The 26,811-nt window shown below is 42.6% G+C and overlaps 1 protein-coding gene across 1 annotated transcript in view; it reads right to left on the bottom strand.

Annotated features, from left to right (window-relative positions):
• Positions 1–26,811, bottom strand: part of MED13L (mediator complex subunit 13L) — a 166,451-nt gene that overhangs the window by 121,327 nt on the left and 18,313 nt on the right. Inside the window, exon 2 of the mRNA XM_059485067.1 lies at positions 25,803–26,040. Coding sequence (XP_059341050.1) covers positions 25,803–26,040 — 238 coding nt within the window. The remainder of the gene's footprint in view (positions 1–25,802; positions 26,041–26,811) is intronic.

Genomic DNA, 26,811 nt, shown 5'->3' with positions numbered 1-26,811 from the left:
TGGCACTTGGCCTTGTGGGACCTCGTGAGGTTGTCAGATGATGTTGTCTCCCACTTCTCAAGCTTGTCCAGATTCCTGTGCATGCCCAAATCTTGCCATGGTGCCCCTGCCCTGCTCAGCTCCCCCATCCCCTGCAAACATGCTGAGGGGGAGATTGAACCACTGCCTGTATCATTGGGGAAGCCACAAAAGAGCCCCAGGGCCAACGCAGAGCCCTGAGAGAGACACTCCCCATGCCCAGTCTGATGCTGCACACGGAGCCACTGCCCACAAGTCCCTGGCTGTGTCCACCTGGCCAAGGGCTCATGCCCACAGCAGCCCACTCTGCCAAGGCAAGGCTCTGCAGGGTGCAGGTAAAGTAGCACCATGACACAGTGGGTGCACTGTGGGACTGCAGGAAGGGCCGGGGCTCCATGCAGCTTCCAGTGGGCTCAGCTGCTGAAGGGGCACTGGGTGTGGCCCTTGATGATGCAGGACATGGTGGTGCCCAGAGACCACTGTGACATCAGAGAGCCCCACCGTGGCTGAGGGTGTATAGAAGGGGCGCGGAGCCCTGGGGTGCCCAGTCCCGTGAGAGCTACTCTCATAGAAGGAAGCAGCTCCCGGGATCTGTCTCTGCTACAGGAGCTCCCTGTAGAGCAAGAAGACAACAAGACAAATCTCAACTCCTTCCAGTCACCCAGCCCCCTGCCCAGCTGGGGTCAAGACCAGGCCCTCAGCGGGCACTTGGTGGGGGCACTGGGTGCCTCAGCCTGGCCACAGCCAGACACTGAGGAGGAGGAGAGACCCATCACAGAAGAGAAGAAACCTGACATGGCTGACAAGTGGGAAGATGTTGGAGCCCGAGAGCTTCATCTGAGCGAAGACATGAGAAGCTGTGAATTCTACCCACTGGTACCAGCAATGACAGCAAAGGAAGCGGCTGTGAGGGTGCTCTGGGGAGATGGGGCAGAGCAACAACCCTACCAGGTGACTGACCCAGAGCTGACCCAGCAAGGGGAAGGAAGCATGAGCAGCCAGGAAAAGCAGGCACATTCTCCTGCCCCCAGTGAAGAGGTGCCATCAGCAGGGACACAGAGCCCAGTCTTTGCTCCAGACAGCCCCTGCTGCCCCCCCAGCCCCTCACACAGCCCACTGGGAGCCCAAACCCCCAGGGAGCAGCTGGAAGAGGCAGAGCAGGGGTCGCTGCTGGCAGAGGAGGAGAATGAGGACGGGAGCTCAGACTGGGAATACTGCAGCCAGACTGAGCTTTCCGAAGAGCGCCAAGGTGAGGCCGAGCCAGAACCATCCCAAGGAGAGTTCAGCAGCTCCCAAGACCTCTCCAGCTGGGATGACTGCAGTGAACCGGAGCTCAGAGAACTCCGAGACTCCGTGGAGGAAGACAGCACCAGCACAGACCTCCCACAGGACTGCAGTGACCATCTAAGCATCTTCAGCTTCGGGCCCACTCCCTTGCTGTGGGAGGAGGAGGATGAGGCCGACTGGGATGAAGTCAGCGTCCTCGAGATGTATGAAGCAGAAGGCAGGGCCCAAAGGCTGTCAGATCCTGCAGCAGATGAGCTGCCCGCGCCTCAGGAGGTCTGGGTTGAGAGGCAGGCACCGGAGTTCCTGTATGGCTCGTTTCCCTCCCTGTACAGCGAAGCCTCCGTGGGCCAGCAGGGGCCCGAGGCAGGGCCACGGAGCCCTCGCGGCGCCCCAGCTCCGCAGCCGGGAGCGCAGGCCCGCAGGCAGCAACCGCCTGCCCCGAGCAAACGGCCCGGCCGCCTGAGGCGGGCGCTGCGGGCACTGCGGGCGCTGCTCTGCTGGCCCCGCCTGGCGCGGCAGCCGCAGGAGTAGCGCCCATGGCCCTGCCCAGCCCGCACAGCTCCCTTGGCCGGCACGGCAGGAGCAGCGCCCTGGCAGCCTCAGCAATTGCCCTCTGGCATCTCTGGCACACACTGCCGTGGGCTGCAATTCCAGCTGCCAGCAAGGGAAATACGTTCCTGCCCTTCAAGGCAAAATTCTGAAGGGACCAAGACACAAGTGGAGCAAGATCATACAAAGACATTTCACTGCCAGCCTTCATAATTTCATCCAGGGCTGTTTTAGCACCTGGATTGGGAAGAAAAAAAAATAAATCAGGAGAGGGTCTTTGGCTGGGAGCTGCCACAGGTAAAAAGAGACCCTAGAAGGGAAAATGACCAGACAAAGGAAGGCAGGAGAGAAAGCAGGACACAAATGGCAACCAGCTGAGAAGGTGGCACTCTGAAAACCAAACCTGAACTTAGGGGACAGAAATGAAGAATTCTGAAACTTTATTTACTACGCTTCTCTGAGCAACCTGTGCAGCCAGGACTTCACCACCCTCACAGGGAAGAAGTATTTTCTGTATCAAACCTGAATTTCATCCCTTTTACTCTGAGCCCAGTAAATCACGAACTCATTTGTGGTCATTTTCATCAAGGGCCCAAGCTCTTTGTTCCAGGCAGGACAGCATGGGAACCCAACTCACAGCTGAGGGACTCAGAAAATCTAAACACCAGCAGGGCACATTTCTCATTTTTGCTACAATAGACAGCACTGAAAATGATAGGTAATGACAGCCTCCTAATCACCCCAATCCCTTCTCCCTTTTAAACTTTCTCTGAAATAACCAAAACAGCTCTTAAAATTCCTTTGTCAATCACAGATCTTTTGAGAGCAGACTCAGGAAGAGAGCACAACATTAATATGTTAACATGTTATTCAGACATGGCTTGTTGTCCATCTTTCCCTACTAAATGACAGCAGTAGATATTGAGAATAACCAAGTATCCTGAGGAATTTTTCCTGCAGCAAGTTATTTTGCTATCACGGTCCATCTGTAATTTTATTACTTATTAAAAGACCTCTATAAATACAGTACAGCATCTTGCAATTACTCCCCCTTATATTTGTAAACCTCAAAGTCTTCCAGGTCTTAACAACAGGGAAAACCCTGTGTCACCCTTTCGGGATATTAACATATTTAGGGTTTGGACACATCCTCTGCAGGACTAAGCAGAAAAGCAGCTGAAGCTCCAGCAGATCCTTAATAAACTTTCGCCTTCTGGGTAACAGGAATAAAACTGTGTTATTTCAGTCTCTTGATTTTTTATGAATTTAGTTATTATCTATTAATTTCTTTTCTCTTTCTGATTTTTCAAAAGCTGATGTTACACAAAAATATAAGCTGTGGAAATCTGAAGCAAGCTGGGCAATTAGGGCTGAACTGCTCCATCTGCTTCACAGAGAATTTTTATTTGACCCCAGGAATGCTGGTTACTCAAGCAGACTAAACAACTTTGATTCATTTCAGCATGTGAGGAGTGGGGTGTGCAGCTCCAGGCCAGGCTGGCAGGGTTGAACAGGAATTCCCAAACAGCACTGGAGTCATGATTCCCTGAGCATCCCCTGCTCCACCTGACCCCAGCCTGCTGGGAACCAGACTCAGCAGTAAAAGCACGAATTCTGAATATCTCAGGATTGCTGTACAAGGCAGAATGATCAAGCTCTGTGATTCCAAAATCCCATCTCAGGTTCTGATCTGGGCTAAAGGCTGTATTTTGGGTCAGGAACAGGCTGCCTGACCTGGTCCCAGCTATCTTTGATAGTTATCAGCACCTGGCTGCTCTCGGGGTCTACAGGAGCACAGAGCCACAGATAAACCCTGCACCAATCTGTTTGCCTAGAGACAAAACTTATTTTCTTCTGCACACCGAAGTTCCTTTCATGCCACCTGGTTTAGATAAGCTGCTCAAGTTTTGCCTGGTTGGATTTGAACAGCTGCTCCCTGAAGATGAAGGGACAAGGCCAGGAATAGTTAATAACTTTCTTAACTGGAAACGCTGTTGAATCATTTGTTTCCCTCCCCACAGATTGCGTAAAGCCTCCTCAGTGTTTGAGTCTAACCAACCTTTTAACTGGAAATAGCAACCCTTTGTGGGATCTTCCTGTCCTGGCACCAGTTTCTCTCAGTGTCCACCTGGCTTCTAGCCAGGGGTATAAATTGCATTTATTAAAGCCAAATTTTTAGATAGGGGAAGGTGTGGGTGGAAAATTCAAGACAACAACTGAACTCTGAGTAGGTTTAGACCTACAAAGCACCAGGGTCATCTCTGTTCCCTAATTCACATTATTTCCTATCCTGCCTTTGACTTTAACACTCATTCTCTATACCAAAAATATTTGTTCTCTGTTGGCTTTTATAGCTGCAACTGTTCTGGTGTCTTTGTAGCTCACCAAAGCCTTCAGTCTCCAACAGGACACCTGATTTCTAAAATTCCACCCCATGTATTCATATACACTCAGCACCCCAGCCCTTCTCCACAGAGCTGATTCCCACAGGTCACCCCAGCCTCTGCTGGTGCAGGACCTGCATTTGCCATTGTGGCATTTCCTAAGGTTCCTCCCAGCTGTCCTGGTCCCTCTGAAGGGCTGCACAGCCCTCAGGGGATCAGCCACTCCTCCAAACCTTTTATCACCAGGGACCTCTCTGAGGAGCCATCAACCTCACAGGCTCGGCCTGTCCTGCTCCAGCTCCCAGCTCCCATCATCTCTCCTATGTTTTTCACCATTCCAGTTGTTCTGTCTTTTCTCACAGAGCAATAAAATAAGAAAAAAATCCAGGTGGATTCATGCCAAATTATGCTGGCATATTACAGAGAGCATGCAAGACAACAAAACTGACGATTTTCTAAAGCAAAAGCACTATTACAGTCACAATAACACCTATCAAGGAAAAATCTGTTCCCTAAAGTAAGGAATAAATTTTAATATAAAGTCCCATCAGCTCAAGGTGGTACCAATTAATCAAAACAATTCACTTGCAGATTCTTCACAGTCACTGTTTTTTAAATGGTAATTCTTTTCTTACTTGCTATTCCAGTGTTGGCACAAAGGAGGTTTAAGCTGATTTCCATCCAATCTTAAAAAAACAAATCATAACTGTAATTTAAAATAGTTGGGATTGTTTACTCCACTCAGTTCTACATGCCAATTCAAATACTGAAAAAATGATCAGAAAACAGCACTACTGCCAAAATGAACACCTGAGAAATGCCAAAGTCACAATGCACAGTGCAGAGCAATACTAAAATCTGATTTTTAATACAGTATCAGTAGTGTACAATTAGCAAACTCCAAGTATTTTCTGGATTCACATGCCCACACACACCCCAAGTGTGCACCTTAATAAAATTAAATACTCATTAACTGTGAACAGTGCTGGGTATTTTTATGAAGATGTTGAGTTGCTAATAGAATTTGAAGCACAACAGATGCTTAGTACTCCAACCAAATGCTGCTTTTCTTATATATTAAATATATATATTTGTGTGGATACATAAAACACTCCTCAGCTACTAAAGTAATTTTAAAAATATCAGCCAAAGAGTTTCTGCTTCCCCATGGCTTAAGAACTCAAGCCATGAGCTGAAACCTCAGCAATTCCAGAGAGGAAGCACTGCAGTGATGCCATGGTAAACACCAATTCTGATTAAAACACCTGAATTTATAACAAATGGTTTTTTTAAAGTTGAAAAATATTTTTTGGCATGACTTCTGAACAAAAATCCTTTTCCACAAGTCTGCCAACTACTACAGAGCCAGTCAGGGTTTAGAGTGTTACTCCAGGTTGTGCCTGGGCCAACAGGGCAGAGGTCAGAGCTCTGCAGTAAATTCCTGCCATCAGGCAGCTGGGAGATAAGGGTTGGGAAAAGAAAAAAGAAAACAAACACAACAAACCCCAAAGCCCCACTGGCCACATCTCCTTAGAGTCAGAGACCTTGTAAAATATCACCTTTGTCTCCCCTGATGCCAAACTCCTGATGGCAGGTTCAGAACAAGCACAGGGGGTGTGGAAAAAAGAACTGAACAAACCTAAGCCACAAAACTTGTCTTGGACTTTGTTTTTTTAGTGCTTTGCAATTTTGCTCTCAGAAAGTCATGCAAGTTTCATGAAACTTCCATGGAATTTAAATCAAAGATTTAAGCTGTAATTTTTAGCCCTCTGCCTGAACACTGGTACCTGCACTTGTGTGCACACACTAAAATAGATCATTTCTGTCAAACTCTGCTCCACAACACCAGGAACAGGAACAAAGCACATCCATGTGCATCTGGCAGTGACAAAATGCACAGACCCACCTGGGGATGCTGCTGTCAGCCCTTGTGCTCTGCAAAACCTCTTCTACCCATTTCAGGCTTCAATATTAAACACCAAGCAAAATAAAATGTTGCAGATACTGCAAAGGCCATCTCTTGCAATTTCTCCTTGGCAGACATTTGTGCAGATCCTTCATCCTGGTGGAGGAGAGGCTGTTGCTGAGTATTCTTCCTCCTGAGCCCCTCAAGTGACAGGAATTTCAGTTGGGTTCACAGCTATTCACAGCTACCAAATCGGCTGTCACAGACCTGACAAAGCATTAGGGCAGGACACACCAAGTTTCACACAAAAGCCATTACGATCTCACAACATAAGAAGCCACATATGGACAAGGAGAAAGGTTTGCTTTATGCAATTCACAATAAAAATTCAGATGTAAGCACTGTAAAATGAGCTTTAAAATAACAAGGCTGCAGCAGATGCTCATTTAATGAAACAACAGCAAACTTTCACATTTTCCATGTCTATTTAATCATAACACAGCTTCATCCTCATCATCATCTACTAGATGACCACAGACATACTGCAGCTTCCTGAAAATGTCATCTAATCACTTCCTCTGCAATCCCAATTAATTTCCCATAGCACAGCCCCAGCTGGGCACAAGGAAGCTGTGGCTGCTCTTTTTTTCCTGAAGTTCAAGTGTACCCAACTCTGCCCATGGTTACAGGTGTTGGTCACTGAATTACAGAACCATGGACTGGGTTGGGGGGACCTTAAAGCCCCTCCAGTGCCACCCCCTGCCACGGCAGGGACACCTTCCACTTCCCCAGGCTGCTCCAAGCCCCATCCAGCCTGGCCTTGGACACTTCCAGGGATCCAGGGGCACCCACAGCTCCTCTGGACAAGGCATAAGGAAAGTGGCTGTGCTCCTCCACAGATGGGAGTCAACCACAGTGGCAATAAAACCCTGGGCATAAGGATGTACTTAAAAACATCAGAGATGGTCCTTGTGCTTTTATAGGTAAAAGAGATCAAATGTTATATGAAAACAGTCAGGACTTCAATGCGCTCAGAAGGGCCTTTTATGAATGTTAGGCAAGAGGACAGAAATTAGAAAATACCTTCAGCCAAGTAAAACTGGCTCCATTCACTGAAACTATAGTAACCATCTGCTTTTTGTTGCCTCTGTGCTCTTACAATACTGTCCAGAATGACCATGTTCAGAGAAAGTGAACACGGGGGGGGGAGAATTATTTACAGCAGTTCTCCAGCCCTCCTTTTACTTCGATGCTCTGTTTAAATATTCTGGCTGTTTCAAGGGCTTGGTGAAACTGGCTTTTGTAGACTGAACACAAAAAACAAACAGGAAAAAATGCAGCATTTTCCCCCTCAGCCAGAATACAGTGAGAGCACAGTGGTTAAGCAAAGGCAGAGTAAGCTAATTACCAAGTACACAGCTGCTCCTACCTGGCAGAAAGCAAAGGAAAAAAAATCCTATGAGTCACCAAATGCAGTTCCTAAATCTGGAAAAGCCTTACAAAAATAAACTTCCACGAAGAAGGGACCAGCTTCAGAGGAAAAAAAAGTGATGCAGATAATAAAGATCATTATTTCAGAACAAAAAACTATTTCCAGTTTGAAAGGAAAAAGTTTTTTTGGCAAGGCAACTACTAAATATGTCATCTAGTTAAAAACAGCTTCTCTTCTTGTGGTTTGTTGGGGCAGAATGAGCGAAGAGATCTTCTATCAGATTCTTTTTTTATATCAAACACCGAAAGGGGGTGGGAGGGAATCATTTCTAACCCAGTTTAGAACAACTTTATTCCTCCCCATAATCATGAGCATTTCTTACATCACCTTCAACACACACAGAGTTCCAGATATTCACTAAAACTTCAGGGTGAGTTTTACATCCCACTTGAAACAGGAAGGATGATCCTGACTTCCCAGTTTTGCAGACACACAGGGATACAAACACACAACTGTTTATGCTTTGGCAGAACTTCTGTTTTGCCAAGCCCTTACTTGTGTAGTTTCTCATGTATTTTAGAAAACAGCAAACGAGTCTCTAAATTACTAGTAGCAAAACAAGAGAATTTGTAGCAAGCATTGCTTGAAGTTTTTATTTTTCAGTTTTGTTGCTAACTTTAAAGTTTGCCTGAGTTCTTTTGGGACTCTTTTCTTGCACTTTTCTGCTGAAATAATATTACACTGGCCAATAAATTTCAAGATATTTAAATTTTAAAATTAAATTTTAAAAGAGAGGAGCTGAAAACTTCAAATCAGGTGTGAGCTGTTGGGGGGATAAGGGTGTTGTGAGCTTTCTGTGTGTTGGGTTTTTACCTGGGTGTCAGAGGAGGTGAGTTCTGACCCACCTGTACTCCCACACTAAATGAGCACTGATTGACACAAGAGCTACTGCTGCCCACACATCCCCCAGTCAAACACAGGAAGCCAAAACTGCATTTCCTTCAGTTTTCCAAATAAATTTTTTGATCTAAAATTCGAACAGTTTAATTAAAACTATTTCTGAGGAGAAATGCATCAGCTTCACAGCCTGATCCCATGAACTGTTCCTTTATAAGCTACAAAATATCCTGATCTCAAAAGTCATTTTCAACCTAAATGATTGTGTGACTCCATGGAACTCAGTTAAAATAAAGCTATGGAGTATTCTGAAACAAAATCTCCCTTTCAATTATCCTCCAAAATGTCTTAGAAATTGCAGTGGAAAGTCTCCTTTCGGCCCAAATCACCAGATCCCTTTTCAACTACCCCAAGTTTCAGATACTTTATACTCCCACCTCTCTTTCCTCCGAATAACAGTTACTAGAAATTTGCTTCAGGTTCATTTTAGAAGGAAATAATTAGATTTACAATTAACATTCCAAAGTATTTCTTGTGTAACATTTTCCCATTGCTAATCATTTACCCAGTGGCAAGGCACAGGAATCCACACAGGGTGAGTGTGCAAGGACAAACAGCCAGGGGCTCTCAAAATGCACATTTCAAGTGGAAAAGGCCATGTTTTACAGGGAGAACGACAGCTTTCCAGCTTCCTCTCAGACTGGTCTGTAATTTCCAAATCTTTCATTTCCAAACAAAATTGGCTGACTACTAATAAGTTTCCTTTTGATATTTTCTTCCCTTGATGTCTGGCTGGATTATCAGCAATAAACAAGTTCCTTTTTTCCTTACTCAAAAAGTATTTGACTGCACAGCATCTCCCCCGAACAGACAGCAGGAGACTGACACTTACAGAAGTAAAAACACAAACCTCAACAAAACAAGCAAAGAAGAAAAGAAATATAATCACACACATCATTACTGAGCAATGCTATTTGATAAAAATAATTATTTACGCTCAATTGCGGTGTAATTCTTCCTTCACCTCTCCTGCGTTTCACAAGGTTTTCTTAGCAGGTTTAATCAAATTTTCCAGAATCTTGTGGGATATTTAAATAATGACATGCCCACTTAATTTGCACAAAAGAAAAGGCATGGATTAAGGTTTGCTTTGATTCATTGGTTAAGCATTAAGTAATTAGATTTGCCTTGTTGTTAAGGAGAGGATAAACACGTTGCTCAGTTATGATCTAAACCCAAAGCTGCCTCTCTGTGCTTTTTTACCCTCCACAAAGTTTCTTCCAAGTGGACACTCAGAAATGGCCTAAATGAAACAAGGGCCTGGAGAGACAGGGCACAGGGAGCCACTTCCCACTGCCAGAGGGCAAGGATGGATGGGATATTGGGGAGGAATGTTAAAGAGATAAGTTAAATTAATGTGTTGTGCTCTTCCTCCAACACAGCCACAAATCTTCACACAGATAGAAATTATCATCCCTGACTCTAAACCAGCTCTCATAACTAAAAAAAAAATGGAACTTGGCTCCAAAATTATCTTTTTTTTCCATCTTGTTCTTACTGTGTACTACCACACAAAACAAAGAAAAGAAAGAAGAAGGATGGCATCACCTTCTTGATTGCATATACAGAGACAGCTGGGAAAAAGTAATTTATACACTGCAGGATCAAGTGAGGAATGGTGACACAGCCTAGAATTGAGAATACAGCAATCACCCTGTACACTAAAAAGAAAATTTGATGCTTATTATAAGTTAATACCCACCAGATTGTTCACAAAATACAGTGTCTAGAGACATCTTGTTCACAGCATTTACTATTGAAAAAAGCCACAGAAAATAAATCTAAAAGCCTCATATCTCCCTCCTATAAATCTACTCCCAGGGCAGAGCTGTAGAAAACATTTGTACAGACTTTGAGCTGGGGAAGGTTTCCACACTCACCCTGCTTTATACTTCCTGAAAATGTTTATTTAAGTTGCTATTTTCCATTGCTGTTGTGACTCCTGTCATTTGAAACACCACAGAAACAGCCACAAAGTGTCAGTACAAAGCCAGAAAAACAACAAGACAAAGCTCAGAAAGAACAAAGCCTGTTTTGAAATCTGAAGACACCTGTACAAATACTTTTTTTTTTGAAGAAAAATAACCCAAAACTTTTTCAAGTGAAAAATAACCTCTCCAAAAACATATAAATTCAAGTGAAACAGTCAAGATAAAAACAAGGAAGTTCAAATGCACTTATACTGGATAATAAAAGAATTGGTTTGTTTGCTATCTACAGTGATTTTTCCTAAGAAAACATTCACCAGAAGACAAATATTTAATATTACTCAAAAGCAACAGTCCCTGTTTAAAGCTGTTCTGTAAGACCAACAACTCTGTTGAGCAGGCAGTGTTTATAACAAAAACGTGCTTTTTATATCAGACAGTTTGTGCTAACTCGGCAACATTTCCAGCTCAGTACACTCTGTACCGCCGGGGCTTGCCAGAAACTCGGCTCTCCACGAGCATTTTCCTATTTGTTAACTATTTCTTCCAAAAGAAAGGAACTAATCCCAGTGTTTCGAAATCCTCTTCCCAGCCATTTAACAAGGAATTCATTTGCCTAACAAATACACAAGGAAATAGTAATGTAAATAGAATAATAGCTAAATAATTTCTGCTATGTAAATCAGGGAATCCGGTGGTTTAGTTTTAAACCAGAACAACACAAAGCCAAGCATGACCACGTTTCCTACAAGGCTAAATCAGGGAGGAATCCAAGAGGCACTAAAGGCTACTTATCTTTTCCCAACTCTATTCCAGATAACAGCCAAAAAAGCCCCTTTACACTTGGATTCCATAGTGCTAGTCGTTTTTTATTTAATAAATATTGATGAAATGTTAAAATATTTATTAACTCAGAGAGAGAAGGGTGGTTGATGGTCTAGCTTAATGGATGGGCCAGGAGCACAGGCAGCCCTTCACAGAACCACTGCTGTTCAGAGTAGAAAATCCATGGAATCCAAGGAAATGTGCATCCGCAGTGAGAACCTACACACCTCCAGTGGCCACATCTCTTCAAACCTCAAAGCCATGAAAACCTCAAAGCTGAAACCCGGGGACTGTCAGCATTTAGGGGTGATTTGCAGCCATTTGGCAGCTGCCCCCAGCCCTGCAGAGGAGGAACTCGGCTACAACCAGCTCAGCTCAGCCACACGTGCTGAACACGTTTGCTGTGCTTGCACACCAGGGTCAGGGTGCAACACATCCCTCACACACCCAAAGCAGGGCATGTGACACAAATACCTGTTGTCACAACAAATGGTGCCTCCTGAGGGGAATAAGCACCAGGGCCTAATGCCACCCATGCAATGCACCCCAGCAGGTGAGTGACAAACCCAACTATCACACTGGTATTGAGGAGCAATAAATGCTGGGCAATCACCAATTCTCATTGCTCTGCCCCTTCTGGGATGTACAAAATGGGTTCTTTTGGCAGCAATGAAATATTGACCTCTGAAAAGCTCAATCCACTTCCACAAAAGTCTGATGATGGGATTTCAGGTTATGATGGCTGTGCCTGCCACTTCCTTTATGTCTCACCCTCTTGGACACTGCACAGCACAGTCAATTCTTTGCAAAGCTCCCATTAAATAAACTATCATTACATAAACAGCCCCATTTTCACAGCACATATGGTTTTCAAAATTCCCTTTATCCACTGGGCAGCTGTGATGCTGAACAGAAGCTATGGCCAGAGTGATGGTACATGGCAGAAAGTTCTGTGAGTCCCAAGTTTCTGTGTGTTTTTATTTGATTGCAAAATGTCATATTTCTGACATATTATGGAGATTTACATCTGCAAATGCTCAACATGTCACAGTGACAGACTGGGGCCATGCTGACTGTGTTTTGTTAACACTGACAACAACCACAGCCAATAAAACTCTGGGAGTCTTTGTACTCCAAATGCATTCTGTATTCTTTTCTAATATATTTGTCCAAAATATCTTCTTCCATTTTCCTCAAGCACTGTATATTCAAAGGCTTTAAAAAGTTACAGTTCATGGGATTTCAGGGTTGTGTTTTCTTTTGTTCTTTTTCCTTTTCATTTATTTATTTATAATCTCATCCCAGATGTGGCATCAAATGCACACAGCGGGATATCCTTAAGCATTACTTGGTAGAGTTCTTTGTGTCACCATCCAACATTCTTAATCACATGAAGATTAGCAGAAAGACTAAGCTGGGAGTAGTGTGAGCAAGGGGAGGGGAAACTGGGTATCTGGTGGTTTAAAACAGTTCCACACCAGCTCTGTCTCCTTTTCCCAATTTCCCCAGCTCCCAGAACACAGAGACAAGGTGGAGCAATAACCAACCTTCCCTTCCATTCACATTTGCATTGCCTGCTTGTTCAGCACAGCACTGACACCAGGGCTCCCTCCTCCTCCTCCTCCATCCCACATCCTGCACACACATCCTGGATAACTTCACACCTTAGGGCGGATGGCCAGGGGGGAAAAGCTGAACACAAAAGCTTTGGCTGAGGCAGCTCCCGGTTCCTGCTTCCAGTCAGATCTGCAGCTCCAGATCCCAAAGCAAGAGCAGCCACTGGTGTGGTTTGCAAACCACTGCAAACAGCCAGGGAAGGAGGGTGTAAGGATCTGAGAGTTCAGCATTCCCGCAGAACTTGTCCACTGCAGGAGGAAGCCAGGACACCAACAGTTCCATGTGTAAGACAGGCAAACAAGGGGGCTGGACTGATTATTGGCCCCACAGGCATTGGGAAGTTGTGGATTTCCATCACAAGTCACTGTTCTTAAACCAAGACCACTTAACATGTGCAAAGTAACCACAGAAAGCTTTTAACAAACTGTATAAGTGACAAGAAAAGTAATTTTTAGGATGCAGTAAATAATTCCTCATCCTAACATGTTAATTTAAATTGATACCTGGGATTAAGTGGCCACAAGCCCAAAAATGCAGAAACTGCATTGTTAAGTGTAATAGGGAAACTCCAGAAAAGAAGTGGATCTGCTGACAGCACAACTTCAGGCCAGAAGAGGAATGACAAATTTTGCCTCTGACACATATGGACTAACAAGAAAACAAATTAACAGCAGCCTGTTCTCACATGAAATTATGAGACAGCACAATAGTGTAAAAGTCATCTTATATGCAGAGCTTTTAAAAGTGAATTAATAGAGGACTATTGCATAGTTACTGCTGGTTATAATTTGGAATACATTAAAACCTTTACTTCCCCAGACCAATATTTAAAATAAACAAGAAGCAGTGAGCAGGCACAGCCACTTCATTAAAGTGATTACATAAACTCTCAAACCAAGACTTAATTTGAATTAATAGTAAAGATAAAATTGAATGCATAAACATGCCATGCAGAAAGAATGAAGTTCTGAAAAGAATTAAGTGGTTTGATGATATCACATAGCAAACACCTGATGAATTCATTAAACACAAAGGGTTGCAGATGCCACAATACAGTGAGCAGTTCCTACGTGAAAAATCAGATGGATGTCAAACTTACAAAAAACTACTGAGTCCTAACAGCTGCAGGACACAGGCAGAGGTTTTGCAGAGCAGCACCAAAATTTGAACCCAAGGCTGATACAGCCAAAATATCAATACCAGACATTATTACTTCCAATGAAGTTTATCCAGTGTTTGGAAGAACAGCTTCTATTTATGCTTGGAAGGGCCAGGGATTTCTCCTTTGGAACTGCCCTGTAGCTGAGATCCACTTTCCCCCAGGCACGTTCCCCAGGGGAGACCCTCAGCTCATCGATTACATAAACTGCTCTCTAGTCTCACTCACCTTAGCAGGGCAGCTAAATATATGCACCAAGACATAAAATCTGCAGAGCCATCAAAGCACTTCTGCTGGAACAGAAGAGCTGACAATTTATGGGCTCTTCAGTTGTGCCTGCTTTTATCAGGCTGGTTAGTTGAAAGAAAATGCACACATAATTACTTAATCCCATTAAAACAAAGACAAATGACAGCAGAGAACTCCCAAGATCAGCAGTTTGAGCACAGGAAGATTCTGAACTCACACAGAAATGAATCACAGAGCCTCCTCTGTGGGCAGCTCCTTCCACAGCCCCTCTTATTTTGGCTACATCAGCATCACAGCTCTGATATCCAGCCAGCTCCAGAAAATGGCATCTTGGACAATGAACAGCTTCCAGATTTCCCAATGTACCAGTAATCCAAGGTCTCCACTTTTTCAGTGAAGTGACTGCATGTCAATTAAAGCAAGTAAATTCACGAGAAGCTACTAAAAAAATTAATTTGCTTCTTCCAACATTTGGGGAGGACAAGCAGGAATCCTAAAGAGGCAGCAAGTGGCAGTTTGGGGTTGGTGCTTAATTTTAACATTTTGACTTTCAGAAAGTTACAGGAACTCCTGTTCAGCGCATTAATGACAAAATGTAAACTGTAGTCAGTACCTGAAGAGGGAAAATGAAGCAAATTAACATTTCACTAGGGGATTTATAACACAGGTTTGCTGGCATGTTTACTATGCAGGAATAAATAAATGTGTAAAATAATTGGAAGGACTCATTGAAGAACTGAAAACTGAACTTAAGTAAATTCACATTAAACTCAAAAGTCACTTATTTTTAAGGCAGCAATGATTTTTTTTATTTAATAAAAAAATATATTTAGCGTACCTCTAAGCACCAGGATCTTTTGTCTCTGCTGTTCCTACACAATAATCTGAGCCCTTGGATGTGAGCAGTGTCTCACCTCCAGGCTCAGCCATCCTACAGCAGCTGTCTGGGACAGGACAAGCAAACAGTGCTGAGTGTAATGTTTGCCCACCAATTACCCTTTTGTGGGCTCACTGAGAACCTCCCAGGACAAGGCCAGGCAGGAACCCCTATCCCAAAAAGGGAGGGATTAGGAATTTCAGTACTAGAGTGCATTTCTTTTGAGACTAAGCAGTAACCGTCTTGCAGGAAAAACATTTTTCTTCACACTTTCCAGGCCTTAACTGTGGTTTACAGCAAAAGAAATAGTAATAAAATAATGCTTCCTGCAGTCTGGTTTAGTTTAGGAAAAAGGCAGAGAGGGACTGAGCCATAATTCCACATACACCTGGGACAGGGGATATCTGTCTGGAAGTTTTCCACTTCCAAGGACAGCCTGTCCAGGTACAAAGGCTCTCTGGGGAGATCTCTCAAGCACACTGCTGTTTATTACTCTCAGCTTTACCTCACCTGCTTATTAGTTCCTGAATACACTATTTCCCAAAGAACAGGAATAAACAAGTGGGAACTCCTCCATTTGGACTGCAAAACCCTGCTGGGTATAAATTCCATGGGTTTGTGCAGAGGACCAGAGAGCCTTGCTGAGGCTGGAAGCACCAACACCAGCAGAGAAGCAGCAGCAACGATAGTGGCACCACTTCAGGACACCCCAGTTTTAGTGAAGTATTTAATTTATTTTACTATGGTGCAGCAATGGAAATCTTACTTTGCTCTGTGTAGAAAATCCAAATTAGACTCCCAACTCAGGGCTGTTAGGGATGACAAGAGAATCCTTAAGTTACTTGTAAGTTATTAAACTATAATGTTAGTACAAAATAAAAATAAAATGTTATCTTTCAATAAGCCAACTACTCATTAAAGAAAACCCATAAAGCTTTTGTCAGGAACACAGACTCCTCTTGACCAGCAGCCAGTTAAAGTGGTAGAACTCTCAGGAATATCTCTGGAAAGGGCAGGATTGTCAGTCAGGTCCTTCACCATTCTATCCCGGCACAGTCCTACATCACCTCCATCCCTTAATAAGGGCAGAGGACATCACTCAGATACAGAAGCCAAACTTGCTTTCCAGTCACACTGCTCATTACCATAATATCAGAAATCACATCCTTTCCATATAGAAGAGACAAAATAATGACAGGGCAGACAAACACCACACACTTCCCCTTCAGCTCCCTTAGAGAAAACATTCCAGGGAATTTTGTTGACATATGTCGCCAAGTATTGCATAGAATAAATTTTGTCAAACTCCAAAGGGAACAAGAAATTTTCCTTCCAGCTCCCCAGAACCATAAACCCATCAGACTCCAAGCCCTGCTGCTCCTGTTGACGCAATAACACTGTCCATACTTCCCATCTCTTTTGAGAGCTTTAAAGAATAAGTACTTTAAATTGTTAAAGCCATTCCAGTGAAAAAAAATCCTATACAAAAACCCTTTCATCACCTATAACTGGAAGTTTCCCTGGTGGGAAAGGTGTTCTATTACTTGTGTTTCAGAAGCAACCAGAATGTCATGGAACAACTACGAAATAGAAATCTTTTATTGCAAATCCGAGATTTATCTCCTGCTTAGAAACTGCCACACCTGTCACCTTCTGCTCCACCTTCTAAAACCAAGTTTATCAACATAAGCACTTTAATATAGTAAATTCACATTTCAATTTCTCCATGAATTTGAGGGGCTACTTTTGCCTGGTTATTTGTATGATCCGCCCATCAATTTGTTATAAAAATTCTAAGCATTTCAGTTTGACTCCTCTGGGTGACTGACTGTTCCTAAGCAATAAATGTTCCAGGATTTGGTGCAGACACTGTCCAGGAGGAGCAGAGAGATCAGGGCTGTGAAGGTAGAGCAGGAATGGCTGTCAGGACAGCCAGGGAACACTGGAGGTGCCTGTGCCAGGGCCCAGCCCAGCACTGGGCATGTGCCAAGGCAGAGGCAGGGCTGGGAAGAGGCAGAGGCAGCTCAGGGAGCTCCCAGCCCTCAGCAGGGAACAGAAACTGAAACTGTGCTGGGCTCCCAGCAGCCCTGAGCTGAGGGAGCACAGGGACAGCTGCAGGGCACTGCTGGCACCAAAGCAGCACTGCAGCCTTTGCTGCTCTGAGCCAGGCTCAGCACCCAGACCTGTGCTGCAGCCCCTTCTCAGCTCCAAGGACACATTTAAGCATGATTTACATCAACAAAGAGGCAAAAGCATTTCAGCTGTGCCCACTCTGCAGTGTGCCTTTCCTCTGGTTTGTACCTTCACTTCAAACTACTGAGCATTTCAGCCTTGGAAAATCAATTTTACACTGTTCCTCTCAAAGCTCTACTTATCATTATATGAGTGACTGCAACACACGGGTGCTTGGTTGGTTTGTTTGGGTTTTTTTTAACCAAAAGACTAATATTAAACTAACAGCACAACCCCAGCCTTTTCCTTCTGAAACTCCCACTTCCCATGGGCAAAGAGCAAAGGTAAGAACCCTCATTCTTAGGCTATCCCATGTACTCAGTTGTTTTCCACTTGCTCCTCTCTTCATTCCACGCAGAAATATGGTTTTGTTTGCTTCTTTGGAAAGGCCATATTCCAGTTTCAGGGCCCTGAGGTTTCAATGAACATCAGGAACAAACTTCACATTTCCAAAGCTGCCTCCCCCTCATTTTCCTGGCTGATCACTGACACCCCAAGCCATGGATCACATCTGGGAATTGCCACATGGACACACTGCCAGCTATCCAAGGCGCTTGTCCTACAGATTACAGTCAAATCCCAGGATAAGTAAGTGCAGGTGTATAATGAAGCCCACTTAAAATGAAACCAGTCTCAGGCTTGGGGTACAAGAATTCTGTAGTAAGATTTATGACCTTTAACAGGAACTTCATTATAAAGAAAGTGACTTTTATATAATGAAAACCATGTCTCTCTTAAGAGGAATGATGTGTTAACATCAGCAGAGCTGTGTTTCAGTGTTTTCTGTTTGCAATCCAGCACCATCATTGTCACTTAAAGTTCATTAATTATTCTAAAAATGCCATTACCAAAATACAATTGTATGCAGTTTTTTAATACAATTGTATGCAGTTTTTGAATCATTTTCTTCAGAAGGTGGCATTTATCCATTTTTAAAGTCTAAATTTTCCAGTAGAGCTTACCCTGTGTTCTTAGAATTACTCAATACATCCAAATACAAACATTAGTAATGAGCCCTATTAATGCAGATTTCACTTCAAGCTAACATAGATTTACTTCACACAGTTAAGTGAGTTCATTTCACTGGAAAAAGAGATTCCCTAAAGGAAAAAACATCAACTACTGAGGCTGATATTGCCCAATACATTGCTGGAAAATAAATTCTACTGATTGGATTTTTTTCATTTCCCCCCTCCCCAAGCAGCACTTTAAAAAATACAGTCTTTTAATGATTGTTTAATTTTCATATAACTAGAATATAAATCCTTTACATACTGCTTTGCTGCAGCTGCAGCATAATGTCTCATTTTTCATGGAAAAAACCTAATTACGTGGTTCACCAAATTGCCTGTGGTAACACATCAATTTTATTTACATTCAAAATTTGGACTTGAGTTTGTTCTCAGCACTCCAGTTAATTCCAAGCCCATTTTACACAATAGTTCTCCTGGATTCATTAGTAACACCTCACTCTGCTGTTATTGGGAGGGATTCCCAGCTATTGGAGCCTTGCTTGGAATTCCAGTGCTTTCCAGGCAGTTCTATTTACACAGTTCTATCCCACTTTAAATATCCTGGATTTGCTCTCAGTCTGGCTTTGCTGAAACAGTTCTGCCAAAGAACCATCAAATTTCCCTCCAGAAGGCAGCTGTTAATATTCCTCTGGAATACCAATTCCTTTTCTCACAAAAACACCCGAAAAAAACAAGAAGTATTGTGTGGCAAATAAAACCTAAAGGTTAATGACACAAAATTTCAACTATTTCAGTCAAACTGAGCTTATATTTAGAAAGCAGAAAGATTATGAGGAAGCACATGGATTCAGTAGAGAATTTCTTGGCTTTGCCTTCCATCAGTGTCTTTCCTCTAAACTCTTTCCAGAAGGTAATTTGTTGTAATCAACAGGAAAACCTCCAAATTCCCAGCCATGAACAAAATTAAGATGTTAATCCTTGAGGGATACAAATAAAATAAAACAACAAAAAGCATTAGGCTTTTTTACATATGGCCCTTTGGTAGATTTCAGACTTTTAAATAACTTTTTAGCCTTAGATTTTGCCAGCTGTAAGAAGAGGGAAAACACACTATGTGAGAATGATCCATGAAATATCCTGAGCTGGAAGGGACCCACAAGGATCAGTAAGGTCCATTTCTTGACTAGAATTGGTAATGAATTCACAAATGCCACATGTACTCATTGGATCCTGCTCTGAACACTGAGATTCCCTGTTCATGGAGACAAAATCACTGAAGGGAAGAGGAATTAAGGCAGAGGTAAGTGCAATCAGAATTCCAAACAGGACACTCAGTTTTAATTTTTTTTAACACTCCCACAAACCAACTTTCAAGAAAAAGGAGTAGAAGTGGTGGGAAGAACATTTATTTTTAAAAGAAAGCAAAACAAAATGAAGACATCTCGCCCAGACACAATAAGGCTCTTGTCAACTTCATGTGTATAAAAGGAGTTGGCATTTTCCCATGAAGCAATTCCTTAATCCCAAATGATGGCATAATAACCTCATTTAATATGCCTGCTTAAAAGAAAAAGTTTATTTTGTCTAAGCTGAACTTCAACTGGCAATCACTGGACACCAATTACCAGTGTCAGATATAAGGGTCACAGAACAATTCTGCGGGCTGAGAAAGTAGGAATTCACTTTTCAATCCCATCTTCTTGCCAAAAGAATGGAAAAGTTGAACTTTGTTTTCATGTCTTTGGGAATAATCTATGCTAGGCAATTAAGAAAATGCAAATTACTTATCTTATTGAAAATAATCAAGCCAGAAACAGACTTTTCAGTAACTTAATATTCCAATAAAGTCTTCTGTCACAGGAACCTACTTGTTAATTCCACTCTGCGCTCAAGAACCGGCAATTAACCATTTTCAGATTTCACTTCAAATTATTAATAAGTGGTACTCAGCTGCTTGATATTCATTGCTGCTTTTTAAATGGAAAGCCTTCCAAAAGCCTTGCATTTCAGATCCTTTATTCCTTGTTCATGAACTGCTTTTCCATGCCCTGGCTGCTCTCCTTCCTGGTACCTCTGGGCATGACAAGAGTTCTGGGGTTTATGGAGTTACTCAGAGTGCAGAAAATTGTTGTAATACACATCCCATGGTTTCACCAAAGCCCAGGGATCCCAGGAATAACCTTTGGGCAAATCCAAGGAACTCTCCAAGTCAGCTGTAATGCAATTCCAGCAGCAACTCCCTCCCTTCCTGCCCACTGCCATAATCTCATGGTAGAATGAAAAGACTGAGGAGCACTCTCATTTGAACACCCATTGCACAGCAAGGGGGCTCAGCCTTCATTTCACGCATTGCTTCCCACACCTCAAATGTGTTTGAATAGACAGGAACATCTTCTCATTCAATAATTAACCTATCTCACTACACACAGCTCGAAGATACTCTAATTCCTGACAGAGCTCCCAATTCCTCACAATTGCAGAAATAATATAGCACCCTGAAAGAACCTTAAATAGGCTCAAATTGAGATGGAAAGTAGATTTTTCACTGCTTTATTCTCTTTTACATTAGTGGAACCAAAAAATACAATTTTTTCCAAATTTTCCATTATTTTTCTTTTAATCCCTACTAAATGCTGACAAGCACCAACTACTAAACATTTACAGGTTAAACATTGACTTGACTGCTAAATGAAACTTTGAAATCTGGCAGTTCATAAGGGAGCATCAAGAACCCTTCCTAGCAGGAATAAAAACAACTAAATTGAGTTCTGGGGCAAGTTGTTCTCCTCAGGAGAAAACCCTTAAAAACAGAGCTGACATGTTCTGCTTTCCTGTAGGTAAAAATCAGCAAATTTCAAGTAGAGAAACAATAAGAAAACTAATTTTGGGGCACAACCATGTGGGTTAATGTGGGTGCCCTGCACACAGCTCTTCCTACAGGCAGCATTTTTCCCTGCTCACTTTTATCAGCACCAGGGGATTACGGCTGCACCAGCCTGATATGCCAAGAATTCATAAACAGGAACGAGCTGAAGCTCCAGGTTTTTCCTGTCATAGCTCAAATTTCAGCTACGTTTTTAAACTTACCAAGCTGCAAAGATCGTGTACAATAATCCTTCAGGAAAGACTTGCCTAATTCATTCAAGATCATCTATTCTTCATAAGCATTTCCATCCCAATTCTTATATTCTACACAGCAGAAAGTGAAATAGTATCATTTTTCTGGGGAAGCAGCTCCAGAAATTAATGGATCAAGTGCAATATATAGATGGAAATCCCAAATACCTACCAGAATCAGTGAGTTCAGGCACACAAGCTACTAAGTGGATAGAAAGATGCAGTTTTACCTAAAGAACTACCAAAACCCCAGAATTTATTACTTTTCAAGCTCCTGTCTCACATCCTGCCGGCATTCCAGAGTCCACCTCCAGTGTTGTGCTCACAGTCACCAACCTGTATTCTCAGTAGTGGTACAGATCATAATCCCTGCATTAAACCTGAGAATTCCAATATTCCGTACCACAAATGCAGCAGACAAAGTGGAATGTATCCATACATCCAGGTCAGAGATTATAAATTGATAGACAAAACTGTCAGAGAATTACAGAATATTCTGAATTGAAAGAGAGCCACAAGATCATCAAGTCTAACTCTTGAAGTGGTGTAAAGTGTCAGGGCAAAGTGCTCTTTGCAAAAGCCAGGAAGGGAACTGAGGAACAGATCTCCCTTCCCTATAATCTCTGTGGAACCCACAGGGTATAGGGCAGGGGTGGGAGAAGAAAGAAAACCCAAGAGTTGAGTCTAAATTCTCTGTGATGCTCCAGATGGTATTTGGTCACCAAATGCAAATGAGAGCTCTGCAAGTTGCAAATCCACAACGTTCCTGTCAAAAACGCTGCCAACAGTCAGACACTCCCTCCTCTCCTTCCACTTCTTCTGTGTGATGTACAAAAAAATGGATTTGTGGGGAAAGGTACCAGAGCTGGAACAGTTGCCAAACCTCTCCAGGCAATATCATTAAATAGCATTTATCCTTCAGAAAACCAAACTGCAACAAACTTAAGCGTGCTCAACTTTTTCAGACTTACAGAATCACTCCAGTTTTTCCTCACTCACTGACCCCACCCCAATCAGCTTTTTCCACCCAGGATTGAATAAAGGTCTTCAACTTCTCATCCAGTTTTAAATGCCAGCACAATAAAAACCAGAATACCACAGTCAAGGCTGGCAGGAAGAAGAAATGTAGGAGAATGTGCAAGAGACAGTTCGGAAGTTCCCAGCTGCCTGGTTAATCCAACCACTCCACTGATCTACAACTGCCCTGCAAATAATTGTTTTTACTTAATCTCCCATGACGGCATTTAATTATCCACAGTTTTGGAAAGCTACTACATAAACAACTCTCCTCATACCTCCTGTTTACAACCACTAAGTTGTTTTCTTAAGACTATTTGAAATTCTTTTATTAATGGCAGATTTGTTGTTTACCAAATCTTCAATGTTATAAAGATAAAGAATTCATGAGCGAAAGTTTTTGAAGTGCTTCTGAAAGCAAAGCCTCAGTTTGGACTTTTCCTCTGTTTACTGAGAGCAGTAAATATCATGCAGCACTATTGCAGTGACTCTCTTATCCAAAAAAAAAAAAAATCAAAAATTATAATTTAGACTTGAATTAATAAAACATAATATTTAAAAATTAAATTCTTTAAAATTTAGCTATCAATATTTCACTTTCAACACACAAGTCCGAGGCATCCAAAACTTTATTCTTGATAAGAATTCATGATCTTACTAACAGGCATTATTCTCTATAGTCCCTATATCTCAGATGTCAATGTTTTGGGGAGACTCTTGTCTTCCTCTTGGATTTGCAGCATCACATTCCTGGGACTTGTGCTCCTGAAGATGTGACAGCAAAACAACAAAGTTCTGGCCATGGAACTCTAAGTCACAGTGACAATCCAACCTGCAGGAACAGCATTTTAAGCCAAAGCAGCTCATTTCCTGAGCAGGCTGTACCAGAAAAAGGCATCAGGTTACCCTGGCCCAGCTGACAGGCAAGGAAAACTCTGCTTCAGTAACTTTCCTGTTTTCTGTTTGTATGCCCACATGGAAAAGCCCTTTATATCTTCAGGAAGCTAATTGCAACTATCAAATAGTTCAGTATTGTGGCCTGTTTATACCATAAAAAGCAGAATAAACTTGTTAAGTTTGCCTTCTGGCTGCATGAAGCAGGAACACAAACTGTGTCCTTTGTCTTATCTCAAGGAATCAATGGACATAAATGCCTTGTTCTGGCTGAATTTGAGGCTCAATATTTTGTCAATACTGATGTTTGAACTCTAAAATGTACTGAACAGAGCCCAACAGCTCTATCAGCAGAAAATGTACAACACTTACACAATTTACATCAGTTTGAACTATATCTGATAAGTCACTACAAGTGTTTCAATGTGCTTTTAATATAGACCAAGGAAATCTATCCTTGTAGGATTTACACACATGACAACAAACGAGTTTCAGATTGAATTCCACTCAGAAGTTACTGCTCTGAAGGCTCCAGCCTGGATGTGGGGACACCTCAAGTGCTGTGTCCAGTTCTGAGCCCCTCAGCTCAGGAGGGACCTTGAGGGGTTGGAGCAGGTCCAGGGAAGGGAATGGATCTGGGAAGGGGCTGCAGCCCCAGGAGGGGCTGGGGGAGCTGGGAAAGGGGCTCAGCCTGGAGAAAAAGAGGTGTCCAAGGAACACCTGGATGTGGCACTCAGTGCTCCAGCTGGGGGATCAGACACAGGTTGGACTCAATGACCTTGAAGTCTTTTCCGAACTAAATAATTCTGTGATTCCAGACAATTTAGAACCAGGCAGACAATGTGTGACAGTGCTGCTTTGCTTTATTCTGGCCCGCAGTGCACCCAGCAGAAGCAGGTTCAGCTGTCCAGACATTGAAGTGGATTTCCAGACCACCACCACTGGAAGCAGTAATGTTGTTGTAACCAAGATGTCAGATATAAACAAGCTCCATCAATTTACAGAAGCATCACCTGCAACTCTCCTCAAATAAAAAGACACTTAAGTCCCATCTACTGCATTTGAAATATTTAATAAACTATATTTCACTAAGAGAAAAGCATATATTATTAAAGCTTTGCTGGGTAAGTAGAAATATTACCCATTCCCTCATTCAAAACAGGTGCCTCATAAAAAATGAATGTCAGTGGAATGGCTCAGCACAGCACTTGTGAGCCATCTCTTTAATTATACATGATCACAGGGCTACCTGTGTGGAACACGCCCCACGGTACTCAGGCCTCCATATCTGTGATTTCACAGGCTCTGGTGACAAATAAACAATCTGGCAGCCATCAAAGGAGGAAGTTTGGAACTGTGCTTAGAACAGAATGAAAATAAATGAATATACCATAACCCAGGACTAAACAGTGCAGGGTACAGGTGGGAGATAAGGGACAACTCAAGCACACTTGATAAACAAAATATTCTGTGTACTTGAAACAAATTTTATCACCAAGTCACCAGAAGGTCTAAAGGCCACAAGGATAAAAAATTATTGCAAGAAACCGGAACTTGATCCTTATGATTGTCTTGGGTTTTTTTAACTACTGTTATTATTCCAGAACTGGTGAACTTCAGTTGTTTTCTTGCAGGACACAAGGTGAAAATGGAGGTGAAATTCATCAGCCTAATAAAGCACCTTGTAGCTCAGGCAAACTAAGACTTGTCATAGCAACAATACATCACTGAAAAGTAAACAATACACAGTGGATATAGTCAACCCAAACAGGATCACAGCAGATATAGTAGAAGTAACTTAATCATGTTAAGGCTCCACATTCTGGTGACTCTGAAGACAATCCCAGTTGCACAAAGCCTATAATCACCAAATTATCACTGTCACCTCTGACCTACCTGCCTCTTCCTGCCTCCTATTCCACTCACTTGTTGCAACTCGCCTTGGATCATGCTCAAATCCTGCAGCACGAGCAAGGAGCAAGTCCTGACCTCACAGATTTACCTGGGGTGCCATGGAGTTCCCCTGACTGTACAGGAGAGGTGATTTATTCCATCAGCTACTACCTTATGTCAGAGCTGAGGTATTGTTATTATGATTATTATTATCATCACCCCTTGGAACTAGAATTTACTCTACTTTCAGAGGCTCAACAAAAATCCAAGTCATGATATTGACTACAGGTCTCCTGAGTTCAACTTTCACTTTGTGTTTAATCATGCAGCAAGAAAAGTCAAATTTACAGATTTTTGTTTTCCTGTAGGTCTTAAAACATGAACTATGACAAAATCCCATAAGGTAGCAAGTTAAAGCATTTAAAAAAAAAAAAATCCTTTTTCACTGGAAAGAATGGAGGTGATTGAGAAGCAAAGAGTGGCTTACTGTGCAGCTCGCGGTGGATGACATCGACCAGGTTGGGCTCGTCCCCCCACCAGAATATCCAGAGTTCCTTGCAGTCGGGTTTGACGTCCCGGCGCCACACGCACAGCAGGTTGGCCTGCAGGCAGCGGATGAAGCTGAGCAGGATGGGATCATCCTGGGCTGGAGCTGAAATGATGGGCCCACAGTCCCCATGGCCTTCAAAGTTGTACCTACGCCATTTGATGCCCGTGAGTTCGGCCTATGGGAAACAAAAAGGAAGAAAAGTCATTGGATCGCTTCATAATTTAGTTATTGTCATAGTTTGTTTCATTTTCATTGGTTAATTCCTCAATTCAAGTTCAAAAATCCTCCTATTCATATATTCCCCTTCAAGGAAAAGAATTTAGAAACAGCATTGAATAAACCTGGCTTACCCCTGCATTTAGGTTTTCACCACAACCTGACTCACTTCTATTCATTTCTATTCTATTCATTTCCAACAGCTTCATTACATTTCTAGCCTTATTGTTATCTTATTGTCATCTTACAAGTTAGAAAGGAAAAAAAACAAACAGGGAGAGGGAATAAGGTTCATTTCCTACAGGCTGCTTGATGGCCACGTGAGCTCAGTGTCAGCCCAAAAGTTGGCCACTGGAAAGTCACAAAGCACCACAGTACTTAAGAAAACCAGTGACTTACTGGAAAAGCTGAAACAGTTTCACATTGAGCCATTACTAGTTTAACAAATGAGGGTTTTATTTTTATTTTGTCCAAATGAACAAAAGCAGAATATGGAAAGTTGCCATTTACTGCCTCTCAACCAGATAGAATTCTCTTATTAACCATCAAGGAAAAATGAAAAGAACAGATTTGCTACCCAGATGTTTGGGAAAGGTTTTCTCTGGGCACTGCACAGCTTCCCCAGGGAATGGGCATGGCCCCAAGGCTGCCAGAGCTCTAGGAGTGTTTGGACAATGCTCTCAAGGATGTACAGGGTGGGATTGTTGGGGTATCCTGGGCAGGGCCAGGA

Source organism: Ammospiza nelsoni, chromosome 18 (assembly GCF_027579445.1).
Source record: "Ammospiza nelsoni isolate bAmmNel1 chromosome 18, bAmmNel1.pri, whole genome shotgun sequence".
In the NCBI taxonomy this organism is placed as follows: Eukaryota; Metazoa; Chordata; class Aves; order Passeriformes; family Passerellidae; genus Ammospiza; species Ammospiza nelsoni.
This window is presented reverse-complemented; position numbering and strand designations above follow the sequence as displayed.